Below are 12,968 nucleotides of genomic sequence, written 5' to 3'. Positions count from 1 at the left end.
TGTGTGGAAGGGCAAACATCTTTTTTCCCAGACATCTTCAATACACACACACGCACGTTTCTTTAAATAACGTCTGTGTCCAACGTGGGGCTCCAGCTCACGACCCTGAGATCAGGAGTCACGTGGGCGCCCCTGGCAGGGCAAACATTGGCTATTCTCACCGCGGGAGGAGCGTGCTCTCCCCTGAAGTCCCAGACGCCCACCCCCTTCTCCACGGCTCAGACCTCACTGTGCCTGACTCTGCAACTTCCGTGTCGGTGCGGCCCCCCAAGCATACACCTGTTGAATGTGGTTTTCGCCTGTGCCTCTGTCTCATGCTGATCTGACTTAGTCGAGCCGGAAGGACCTTGGGGGGGGACGGGAGTTCTTGCTGCCAACCACCACAATCCCAGGGCAGGGTGACAGTGGCTAAGAGTTTACACAATGGACTCAAATTCTGTCTCTGCCATTTATTAAGGGGATCGGGGGCAGGTGACTTTAAGTCCCATCTGTGAAATTCATGTGAACACTGCCTCTCTGCTGCGAGATGAGGTCACACGTGTGCAAGGAGCTTCACGGAGGCAGACCCCGCAAAGGCTGCCATGGCTCCGATGACCAAGCTCAGCCCATGGTCAAAGGACCCCCCAGCACCCGCGCTCACAGGGCTCCGGGGACATGGACTCGGGCCACACGTGTGAACGGCATCCTCACCCAAACCCCAGCACACCTCATTCTGTCAGGAGCACGGCTGAGTATCAGCGTCATGAGGGGAAATTTGGTGACAGGTTTAAGTGCCACCTGTCGGCTGACACATCTATCCTGAAACAGGATGATCTCGGGGCTCCTGGAGACTCAGTGGGTGAAGCATCTGCCTTCAGCTCAGGTCATGATCCCGGGGTCCTGGGGTCGAGCCCGCGTCAGGCTCCCTGCTCAGCGGGGTGTCAGCTTCGCCCCCGGCCCTCCCCCTGCTCGTGCTCTTTCACTTGCTCACTCCCTCTCTCAAATAAATAAAATCTTAAAAAAAAAAAAAAAAAACATAGGATGACCTATGGTTTTTTTTTTTAAACAAATTTCTTTTTTTAAAATTCATTATTTATTTATGATAGACATAGAGAAAGAGAGAGAGAGAGGCAGAGACACAGGCAGAGGGAGAAGCAGGCTCCATGCTGGGAGCCCGACTCGGGACTCGATCCCGGGACCCCAGGATCGCGCCCCCGGCCAAAGGCAGGCGTGAAACTGCTGCGCCACCCAGGGATCCCCGACCTATGGTTTTCTTGACAGAAACACAGTTTTCACAATTTGAGTTCCCAGCTCTTTCCTACAGTAAGCAACACAAATACTTTTTTCTAAAAGAAATGAAGAAGAAAACATTGACCGTTTTCTGAGGAGCGAGAGCACGGAGGGAGGCACGGCAGACGAGGTGCGGACGCCCTCTGTCCTGTCCAGGCCACCCCAGGATGGAACCTGCTCCACTCATTCAACTTTGACCCCACGGTACACACAGTCCACAGAAGGCCGTCTTCTCCTCACCGGCACGGCGTGAGCGCGGGCGGGCGGTGCAGGCACCGAGCAGGGGCCAGACCCGCGCGCCTACCTGTCTCTGCAGAGCAAGTTCGCCCTCGAGCTCCTCCAGCTTCCTCTGCAGCTGCCACTTCAGGTTTTCGTACTGTTCCCGCTGCTGATCCATCTCGCTGTTCTTGTCACTGTGTGAACATCACAGTATTAAGAAAACTCACACTGAATGCTCCCCGAGGGGTCCCATTTGCAGGGCCCTCCCGGCGGTGGCTTCAGCAGGAGCCTCAAGTGGCACCACAGTCACACCACGAGACTCCCAAAGTGTCCAGGACACAAGCGGAAGCCCTGGGTCAGGAAGGTCCACCCCGAACAGGAAAACGCAATCAGCACACACCTACAGCGACAGGACACAGACGCGGAGACTCCCTACGAGGGTTTTTAAGGCAGCCGTTATCTAAAACGCTTCAGCAAGCCATTCAGAGCTTTCCTAAATAAAAAATTAGAAACTCTCGGCAAAGAAAAACAAAGAATCAAACAGAAATTGAGGACTAGGAAATATGACAACCAAACAAGACTCCGTGGGGTGGGCTCAACAGCCGGACAACCCTGACAACAGGACAGAGAAAGAATCCATGAGCTTGACCACTAGAGCCACAGGGATGGCTCCATCACACGATGGAGAGAAACACAAGAGCGTGAGTGGAGCCCCCGGGAGCCGCGGGACAGTCGCCGGGGCCGAATGCCCAGCCACGGAGCCCTAGCCCGGGAGCAGAGGAGGGCTGACACGTACTTGAAGAAACGGCTAAAAATATCTCAAATTTAGCAAAAAAAAAAAAAAAAAGGAGGGGGGAATGAGGTAAGGAGACACTTTACAGGATGATGTGGAGCACTTCACCGATGCTTTAAAATCTCTCAAAAACAGCTGTGGGAAAGAAAATCAGTATTTCCACGGAGGGCGCACTGGCCCCATGTGTCCCAGTGTGAGGAGCAGCTGCTGCTGATCCTCCAGGAGCATCACAGAGTCCGGGGAGAGTCAGGATGTCACCCCGCGGGGAGGCCATGCAGCCTTCCTTGCTCCAGGGGACGCTGACCGTGGTGGAGCTTTCAGGCGTCCCTGAGGAGGGCGGTACCGGGCCCCTGGGAGCTACGCCAACGCCTTATTACTGGAGATGCCAGCCAGTGGGCGGGCAGGAGGCCGGGGGGTCCCAATGGTCCCACACCCACTGACGTAGGCCTCCCCACCTGACACCTGGCCTGCCACTGAGTCTCCTGCTGCAGAGGAGCACAGCGCTAACGCACCCGGCAAACACAGAACAAGGCCAGGTAGCCTCGTAAAGGGATGTGGCTGCGGGGCACGCGGGTGGCTCAGCGGTGGAGCATCTGCCTTCAGCTCAGGGCGTGACCCTGGGGTCCTGGGATCGAGTCCCACATCGGGCTCCCCGCAGGGAGCCTGCTTCTCCCTCTGCCTGTGCCTCTGCCTCCCTCTCTCTGTGTCTCATGAATAAATAAAATCTTTTAAGAAAAAAAAAAAAAAGGCATGGTGCACTCGATGGGAGGCCCAGGGAAAAGCTGCCCCGTTGCTGGGAAGCTGCCACAATCCTCCACAGCCATGAACACAGCAGAGCCCTCGGGCAGCTTTCCCTCCTCGCCTCCCCATCTTCCGTACAGAACCACTGTCCACGACACTGTTACTACTGGGTTGTCCCACGAGCACTTCTCAGTACAAACTGACAACATGACACACTCTTCAGGGCCCCACTTTAAGTGCAAAGAGAACCTGCAAGATGCTGCCTGCTGCTGACGTCTGTGTGCACACACACGCACCAGAGGGATGCACCCTGACAGTAAAGGTGACATCACAAACATACACCCTGACAGGGGAAGGGCAACAAAGATTTTTTTTTTTTTAGATTTTATTTATTCCTGAGAGACACAGAGAGAGGCAGAGACCCAGGCAGAGGAAGAAGCAGGCTCCCTGCGGGGAGCCCAACGTGGGACTCGATCCCAGGACCCCAGGATCAGGCCCTAAGCCAAAGGCAGGTGCTCCACCGCTGAGCCACCCAGGTGTCTCAGGACAGCAAAGTTTTTAAAATGAAGCCCGTGTTCTCTCTCTCAAGGGGGAGAGGGGTGCGTGTGCCATGAGAGCGGCTTCTGGGGCTTCGGGTTCACGGTCAACCTGCCTCACATGAGCTCCCCGCGCTTGGGAATTACTAGCTATTTTGCATCATTTAAACAATCTCGGCTCACGTGTCTTGGTGAAATGATGCGGACTCACAATTCGCAGAGAGTGCCTGGCATGGAAAGCAACGTCCTGCCGTGCTGACTGCGCTGCGGGAACGGCACCTCACCTCACCTGTGGATGCGCTCCAGCTCCAGCCGGTGCTCCTGCTGCTTCAGCTGGAGCTGCTGCTGCAGGTCCTCCCGCCGCTGGGCCTCGCCGGCGAGCGCCTGCCTCAGCCGGGCCACCTGCACCCTCAGCTCGCTCAGCTCCGCCTGCCGCGCCTCCTCCCGCCCACGGGCCTCGGCAAACGCAGCGTCGTAGCGCTCCAGCTCGAGGTCCCGCTCCTCCAGCACCTGCAGGTTGTACGCGAAGTCCTCCTGCAGGCACCGCAGCGCCCCCTGCGCCTCATGCAGCTGGCTGTGCGCGGCCTGCAGCCTGGCCTCCTGCAGCTGGCAGCGGTGGGCCTGCAGCGCCCTCCACTCCTCCTCCTTGCGGGCCAGCAGCTGGCTCAGGGCCGCCTCTGAGGGCGAGGGCGGCGGCAGCATCCAGAAAGCTGCAGCAGGGAGAAGGCGGGAAGCAGGCCCCGGTGAGGCGCTTGAGCAGTCCTCCAACACCCGCCTCAGATCCCCATCTCCAGCATCGCTGTCACCACCACGGAGCACGCCCTGGGCCAGTGAGCAGCCGTCTGGCCACGCGTATGTTCTGAAGCACCCCAGGTGACCCCCCCAGGGTCCAGCCTACTCTCACCCTGCAGCAGAGCCCAGGGGGTAAGCCTAGGGTCGCAGAGGAAGGAGACATAGGAAACATCGTTTGCTCACCTACAAGGGCTGGGTCCTTTACAACAGGCTCACGAAAAAAATAAATAAATAAAAAAATAAAACAGGCTCACGAAGTGCTCTCCCACTTTGCAGATGAGAAAACGAGGCAGCCAAGGAGCTGAGCAAGCGCTGGAGTCCCCCAGCCTCTGAGGGCCAACACCCCTCCTGCCCCTCACTCCGCTCCTGCCGCGGGCCCGGCTCCTGGAGATTCAGCACTCAGGGGCAGGTTCCTTGGCTCTTCTATTTCTAATCCATCACGGATTGATCCTTTCCTAAAACACAATAACAACAAAGCACTAAAGGAAAATAAAATTTTAAAAGATATATAGTACATAAGCTCTACTTTTTAATTATTAGATTCAACAGCGTAAAACTACTTTGTCAAACTGTAACAAGTGCTAAATACCCCTTGCTCCTGCGTGTACCAAGGATGGGCTGCGTGCATGTGCGTGGTGGGGGCAGCTAGCAAGGGCTGCCAGGCGTGCTGAGACCACAGGGACTGCTGACATTCCATCACCTGGCAGGCAAGGGGTGCTCTGGGCCTCTACCCCAGGCCACACAGCAAGCCCACTGTCATCCTGGGGGCAGAGGCTCCAGGGCAAACAGCAGCCCGTCCCCGACAGCACCTTCCCAAAGGGCCAGGGACGTCTGAGTATCACTCTCATCCCAAAGATTCTAAAATGTCTTGAGTCGTGTGAAGTGGGTCTTTTTATTTTGCCCAGCTCGGGACTCAATCCTAGGACCATGAGGCCATGACCTGAGCCGAAGGCAGACGCTTCACTGAAGGAGCCACCCAGACACTTCTTTTTTAAGAAGAAAAAAATCCCGGGGCGCCTGGGGGACTCCATGGGCTGAGCTGAGTGACCGACTCTTGGTGTGAGCTCAGGTCATCGTCTCAAGGTCGTGAGATCAGGGAAGCCAGGAGTCGGCTTCCCCTCTCCTGCTGCCCCTCCTCCTGCTCACGTGCTAGATCGCTCACTCTCAAATAATAAACCTAAAAAAAAAAAAAGGAAGAAAGAAAGAAAGAAAGAAAGAAAGAAAGAAAGAAAGAAAGAAAGAAAGAAAGAAAGAAAGAAAGAAAGAAAAGGTCCCACTGTGCCGTGTCATCTTGACTCACTGGTTTGGTAGTGGTTGATGGTGAGTTTTCTGGGACTAGGGGAGATGGACAGTGGGTGGGACCTCGGAGGCCTGAAGGGACGCCGTGAAAGGGGGTCGCAGAGGTCCAGGCAGCGTCGGCCTCGGTCCGTGTACAGCAAGTACAGGAACAAGAGGACCCACGGGGCCACGGAGCTCCGTTTCCTTTATGTTAGCTCCAGGACTCCTACGCAGGCGACCACTGTGAATCACCAAGGCTACTTTTTAGGGATGTGAAGTCTCATTTTACTCCTGAAGTTACTAATAATGAAAACCACCAACAAAAAACTATCCATATAATGAAATGTGTCACTATAACATTTTGGTAGTAAGAGGAAAAAAAATGAAACAATGAATTTGCAAATGCAGTTAGCCAGTGTGGTCCAGGAGGGGCAAGCCTCCCGCAGACACAGCACGGGACTTGGGACTCGGGCTCAACGACGGTAGTCTGGTAGTGATTCTTGCTACAAAGAAAAAAAAAAAAAGGTGAAAGGAGAAAAACGTAAGGGAGAAATCGCCAAAATGGTCAGGGCTGATATTTGGAGAATCCCAAAATATCGTCAGGACCCCAGAAATAATAATCAGCATTTCACGGATGTGTGGTGCCGTGCTCCAAGCTGCCCAAGCTAAACCTGGGATTAGCCTTGACTTGATTGCCTGCTGCGGCCCATCCCCACGCACCTCATCCCCCCCATCATCCCTGGCCTGCGCGGGGCCTCTCCGCAAGGCTGCGCGCTCACTCTGAGCGGCGCCAAAGGATCTTAGAAAACAGAAGGACACAAAGCTTAACTCCCTAGGGCTTCCCATTCCAAAACAGCTGGGTCACCGTCCCGCTCTCAGGGCTGGAACACGCCGAGCTGGAGCCTACCACCTGCCGCCATGTGCTGGGTGGTGTCAGACCCCCAGGTGGCTCCACACGGGGCACGGGCCATGGTTTCTCTCAACCCCAAATACCCAAGCACCCTCCCCTCCAATCGCCAGCCCTCCTGCTCCAGATCCACAATAACTTGACCTTTAGACGTGTTGATGGACGTAGAAACGAATCACAGAAAAGCTAGAGACATTTACTTTTAAGTTTTAAATTCAGGGGATCCTGAAACCAAACCAGCGGTTTGGCACCTGCCTTTGGCCCAGGGCGCGATCCTGGAGACCCGGGATCGAATCCCACGTCGGGCTCCCAGAGCATGGAGCCTGCTCCCTCTGCCTATGTCTCTGCCTCTCTCTCTCTCTCTCTCTGTGACTATCATAAATAAATAAAAATTTTAAAAAAAGTTTTTAATTCAATAAAAAAGGAAGTTACTGGCTTCAAATCAGCCCGTGGCCAAATATTCCCCCAAGTAGACAGCGAGACCTGCGGAGGTCACCTGAGACTCTGCTCTGAGCCCCAGGTCCCAGCACACGAAGGGGATGACAAATGTTTGCCTCACTCAGGAGCAAACCTCTGCTGCTGTATCTCAAGTGCTACCTCACTGTAACCAGGAAACTGATGCTGGTGATACAAAACTCCAACAGGCACAGTGAGCTTTCTCAAAGTCGTTCATTTAATTCCTTTAACAAGTATTTAGGATGAGCACTGGGAGTTATACTATATGTTGGCAAATCTAACTCCAATAAAAAAAATATACAAAAAAAAAAAAACAACCCAAGTATTTATTTAGCTCTTCACAGGTGCCAGGGACCGTCTGACCTACTGGAGACGGACTGTAGGGTCCCCGCACCAATGGGCTGTCATCCTGGGGCAGGACAGAAGCACAAAAGAATATGGACAGAGGAGGTAACTGCACATCACAGGAGCAGCTGCTCTGGACAGAGGTCAGGGAAGCCCCCGCCCGTGAGGACGGCCAGGAAGGGGCCCTGCTTGGCCCTCAGGAGGCTCACAGGTCCTGCGGGGGCTGTGGTCCCCGTGCTGGCTGCAGGGCTCCCGGGACCCCTGGGAACCCAGGGTTATGGTGGCCACGCTAGCCACGTCGGCCACGCAGCCCACCGAAAGCGCTGGCGTGGCATTGCCGACCTCCGCATTGGGGGTTCCCCACACCAACTGTACATCTACTGGGGAGCACCCCCACACCCTCTAGCAGGGGAGAGCATGGGCCGGGCGCTGGCTGTGGTCTAGGAGCTCTGGGGTCAGCCACAGTCTCGTCAACAGAAACCGACAGGCACCCTGGCCACCCACATGCCTGCACCCACTCCCAGGGAAAGAACCAGGATTTAAGCAAACACACGCCACTGAACAACGCCCGCGCCACAGCCACCGCTGGTGACTCACGGGCTCCTGAAGCGCCCATGAGTCATCACCACCGTCCTTCACAAGGGCTGGAGGTCAGCAGGCCTCCCCTCCTCTGGGGACTGCTCGTTAGCACCCTGTCCTGTGCCAGGCCCTGCCACCAGGTCACACAGCTACCCCCAGGGCTCACTCCTGTGACACACACAGCTGATCACGTGATACCATGCCCGTGGCTCTGGGCTTCTCAAGGTAAAGTTCAACCTGCTTGGCACGGCACCCGAGGAGTCCTAGGACACCCCCGCCCCCCAGAGAGCAAGCAGCTTGGACCGTGCACAGCAGATCCTACTGCCCTCCGCACCCCCAGGCTCCGGCCCTACGAAGGCGCCCTCCCGGCGCTCTGCACCCCTCCCTCATCACACAACAGCTGCGCCCCGCTGCGTGTAAATCTCACCAAAGATGACCCTAAAAGCCCTGAGGCTGACATTAATCGGCTTTAAACGTCACAGGTTCAGAGTCTGGACCCAACCTGTCCGTCAGCCAGCAGATGTCCCCGGCCAGCACCCAGGTTTCAGGAGGCACCACATGAAACTTCTGGGGAAACTACAGAGAGCCCCATAGAGGGGGGAGCCGCGCAGTTACCACGGCTCTGCTCACTGCTCACGGTGTTCTAGAGAGCCCGTGGGGCCAGCAGGGCATGGGGCAGGGCCGGGCTGCGTCATGCAGCACTCTGACTTTCTCATTTGTGAAACACTGAGCTTTCTAACCCTTATTTCAGACCTGCGAGGCCTGAAAAGCACCTAGAAATCCCCAGGTGTTAGGACGATGGAAATAACTGCTCACGAAGGCCATGGCCTCCCAGCCCCGGACAGAGGAGGCCGCAGGGCCCCATCTGGAAGGTGACCTCCGTCAGTAAGACATACGACTGCACCCCCGAGCTAAGGCAGCTGGGGACTCACTCGCCGCCGACCCGGCCAGGGGCCTGTATGGGTGACCCCAACCACGGGGGCGGCCTTGTGGGAGGCAGGGGGGCAACGCTTGGAGCTTGGCACTCCTCAGGCAGGGCACAAGGGACGGAGGCTCTGAAGTCGGCACCTCCGGTTAGTGACACACTCAGACACGTCCTCACAAATTAGGACGGAGCCAAAGACTACCAGAGCCCCAAGTGGGGTCCATGCCAAGTGTTTGTGACAGCTGGCACCACGGTTAAGAGGCAAGGGCTGGAGGGGATCCCCAGGTGGCTCAGCGCTTTAGCGCCTGCCTTTGGCCCCGGGGTGCAATCCTGGAGTCCTGGGATCGAGTCCCGTGTCCAGCTCCTTGCATGGAGCCTGCTTCTCCCTCTGCTTGTGTCTCTGCCTCTCTCTCTCCCTCTATCATGAATAAATAAATAAAATTAAAAAAAAAAAAAAAGGAAAGGGCTGGAAACAAAGATGAGTCCCAGTGAAGGGAGGTGCAGAGCTCTGCAAGCAGGGGGCTCTGCAGGGGGCTGGCCTCGCCCTGGGGGTGCCTCACCCCTCCTGCAGGCCTCCAGGGACGAGATGCTGGAGGGACAGGGAAGGACTATGGCAGGATGCTTCGTCCCACCGACAAATCCTACCACTCCCCAGACGACCCGAACATCAGAGTAAAACACGTCAGAGACGAACCCGGGTTACCCAATCCGCAGATAGGACACGGGAGTTCATCACACTCCATGCGCCTGACCAAAAATTTGGAACAATTTGTTTTACAATAAATATCTCGTAAGTACTTAACTGGAAAAGCATTGCACGATCTCATTAAAACATAAGCAGTTACCGAGTGCACAATGTACACAAGGGAACATCTGTAAAGGGCTAAAAGCCGGTCACCAGACGCTGATGAACAAGCCACTTGGACACACTGGCTGAGCAGAGGTTTCTTTTTACCTCCTTCCCCTCAAGGCTGCGGTTCCAGATGCTCTGGGCTTTGGACTCAGCGGCCAATAAGCCCCCCGTTCCTAACGCACGAGAACCCAAATCTACTTCATTAAGGAAAGCTATCTTGCTGCTCTATAAACACGTGAGCTTAATTACTATAAATTAGTGACCTTAATTTACAAAACGCTTTTGTGGGACTTGAAGGAAAGTCTGGAGGGGGCTCATCTGTTACTACACTCAGGACGGGACTCAACGCTGGCGCCCTCTGGAATCCCAACAAGGGCCGTCCAGCTAACCCCGGTACGCGTACTCTTCCAGCGTAGTGTCTAGGGGATGAAAATCAGGGGCCTGTGACCACAAGCCGTCTTCCTCACACTTCACTGAGTGCCAAACAGTACCCACAACCATGTGTAAAATCTCAAGTAAGAGAGACAAGCCTCCAATAGGTCTTAATTCCACCACTGGTACTGGCTGGGGTTAAGGGACACCGCTAAAGTGAGGGATACGCAGTGCTTTTTCATTACAATTTACACCTGCCAAATTCCTTTGCCAAAAATAACAAAAACCAAACAAATAAAAATTGAGTAAATGAGAACAAAAGCAGAAGGGAAGTTGAATCACCTTACAGTTGAGAGCTGCTGACTTTTTATTTACTTATTTAAGTAATCGCTACACCCAACATGGGCCTCGAACCCATGACCCTGGGATCAAGGGCCGCACTCTTCCAACTGAGCCAGCCGGGTGCCCCATGAGCTGCTGACTTTTAGAACATGGTTCACACACTGAAATTTAAAATCAATAAGGACTCATAACAAAATACAAAGAGGAACAAGTGGGCAGCCCGTGTGGCTCAGTGGTTTGGTGCTGCCTTTGGCCCAGGACGTGAACCTGGAGACCTGGGATCCAGTCCCACGTCGGGCTCCCTGCATGGAGCCTGCTTCTCCCTCTGCCTGTGTCTCTCATGAATAAATAAATAAAATATCAAAAAAAAAAAAAAAAAAAAAACCAGGAACAAGTGATTGACATAAATGCAAAAAAACCTACATAAATGCACTAAAATAATCTTATAAAAAACCTTGACTGTAAATTCCAAGAATAAAAGCAAAACAACTGGGGATCCCTGGGTGGCTCAGGGGTTTAGCGCCTGCATTTGGCCCAGGGCGCGATCCTGGAGACCCGGGATCAAGTCCCACGTCGGGCTCCCTGCATGGAGCCTGCTTCTCCCTCCTCCTGTGTCTCCGCCTCTCTCTCTCTCTCTCTCTTTGTCTATCATAAATAAGTAAATCTTAAAAAAGAAAAAAAGACCTGCATGAAACCATAAAAATGGAAATGTGTTTAAAAAAAAAAAAAAAGCAAGACAACTGCATGCAAATATTACACTCTAGCTAGTAGTCTATTTTTCACAGAAATACGGATTGGCAATTCTGAAATTGCTCCAGAAAGCACAGGACGGGCGGGGAACATCTGGCGGTGCCGAGAAATGTTGGGGGACACGATGGCTTGAAGGGGCTCCTGATGCCCAAACCTGGAGAATTAGCTACATTATAGCAACAGATTATACAGGTGTGGAATAAAAACAAAATAAAAACATGTACACCAACAGGAGGTGAGGGGGGAAGGGAGGAAGGGAAGGTGCTGGGGGCACCCGGCTCGCTCAGTCGGTAGAGTCCCTGTGTGACTCTGGATCTCTGGGTCCTGAGTTCGAGTCCCATGTTGGGTGTGAAGCCTACTTAAAAAAAACGGTGGGGGGGGGGGCGGGAGGTTCTTTCTTACAGAATTCCAACTAATATGTGGAAAGAATAATGGAAACAGAAAAATCCTTAATTGGTAAAAAAAAAAAAAAAAAGTATTAATAATTGTTTCAGAAAACACTTGTGATAGAAAGTGTGGTAGAAACAAGACATTGGGCAGCCCCGGGTGGCGCAGCGGTTTGGCGCCGCCTTCAGCCCAGGGTGGGATCCTGGGGTCCCCGGATCGAGTCCCGCATCGGGCTCCCTGCATGGGGCCTGCTTCTCCTTCGGCCTGGGTGTGTCTCTCTCTCTCTCTAGGTCTCTAACGAGTAAGTAAATAAAATATTTTTTTAAAAAAAGATAATTTCCGTGGCCTGGAAGTATCATTAACGAAAAATGGCAACTTTTGAATGGGACACAGGGAAAGCACGGGCGTGAGCTGCGGCGGGGCAGGCGGCGCCCCGGGCCCGGGAGCGCGGGGTCCCACCCCAAGTCGCCCCGCCCCCGCCTGACCCCGCCTGACCCCGCCGCGCCGCGGGGGTCTCTCCACGACTGGGCGGGCCGCCGGACCGACCTCCCGGCTTCGGACCCTCCGCGCGGGGCGGGGCAGGCCGCCGTGGCCGCGGGCGCCAGCTGGGTGCTCGCGGGAGGGGGGCCCGCAGCCCCGCCCCGCCCCGCCCCGGGAAGGCGACGACCCCGTCACCGGGCCCGGGAGCGGCCCCGCCCCCCCCGCGCCCCAGGCTCACCGCGCACGCCCGTGGGGACCGGCCTCCGTCCCGCCGCGTCGCCATGGTGACCAAGTCCGCCCTCGGGCCGCGGCGCGCTCGGTGCGGCGCTCAGGTCCCACCGCCCGGAAACGCGAGCTCCGGCGCCGGGTTCCGGCCTCCTCTCACCCGCCCCGCGCAGGCGCCAAGGGGCGAAGGGCTCATTCCCGCCCACCTGACGCCGGGAGAGGGTCCCCGGAACTGGAGGGACGGCGGGGGCCACGGGGGCAGGGCTGCACGGGGGCGGGGCTGCACGGGGGCAGGGCTGCACGGGGGTGGGGCTGCACGGGGCGGCTGGGGCTGCACGGGGGGCGGGGCCTCACGTGGGTGGGGCTGCACGGGGGTGGGGCCGTGGGGGGCGAAACCGCACGGGGGGCGGGGTTGCACGGGGTGGGGGCTGGGGCTGCACGGGGGGGCGGGGCTGCACGGGGTGGGGGCGGGGCTGCACGGGGGAGGGGCCGCACGGGGGTGGGGCTGCACGGGGGCGGGGCTGCACGGAGGCGGCTGGGGCTGCACGGGGGAGAGGGGTTGCACGGGGTAGAGGCTGGGGCTACACGGGGGGGCGGGGCTGCACGGGGGCGGGGCCGCACGGGGGTGGGGCTGCACGGGGTGGGGGCGGGGCTGCACGGGGGCGGCTGGGGCTGCACGGGGGCGGCTGGGGCTGCACGGGGTAGAAGCTGGGGCTACA

At 56.3% G+C, this 12,968-nt stretch overlaps 1 protein-coding gene across 11 annotated transcripts in view; it reads right to left on the bottom strand.

Annotated features, from left to right (window-relative positions):
* The window catches only part of CCDC57 (coiled-coil domain containing 57), a 99,929-nt gene extending 87,404 nt beyond the window's left edge, over positions 1–12,525 (bottom strand). For 7 of the 11 annotated variants that reach the window (XR_011999229.1, XR_011999230.1, XM_025999979.2 and 4 more), the window contains exons 1-4: positions 12,263–12,416; positions 4,534–4,805; positions 3,848–4,268; positions 1,574–1,682 (exon numbers count right to left, since the gene is read on the bottom strand). Coding sequence is in view for 9 of the 11 variants with exons in the window: in XM_025999979.2 (XP_025855764.2) it covers positions 1,574–1,682; positions 3,848–4,260 (522 nt within the window). In the remaining 2 variants the exon portion in view is untranslated. Of the gene's footprint in view, positions 1–1,573; positions 1,683–3,847; positions 4,806–5,650; positions 6,793–12,262 lie in introns of those variants that run through there. The other 4 variants (XM_072745627.1, XM_025999980.2, XM_072745617.1 and 1 more) reach the window with 4 other exon arrangements.
* Between the last annotated feature and the right edge of the window lie 443 nt (positions 12,526–12,968).

This window comes from Vulpes vulpes, chromosome 2 (assembly GCF_048418805.1).
Source record: "Vulpes vulpes isolate BD-2025 chromosome 2, VulVul3, whole genome shotgun sequence".
Taxonomy (NCBI): Eukaryota; Metazoa; Chordata; class Mammalia; order Carnivora; family Canidae; genus Vulpes; species Vulpes vulpes.
The sequence above is the reverse complement of the archived record's forward strand: the minus strand, read 5'-3'. Positions and strand labels throughout refer to the sequence as shown.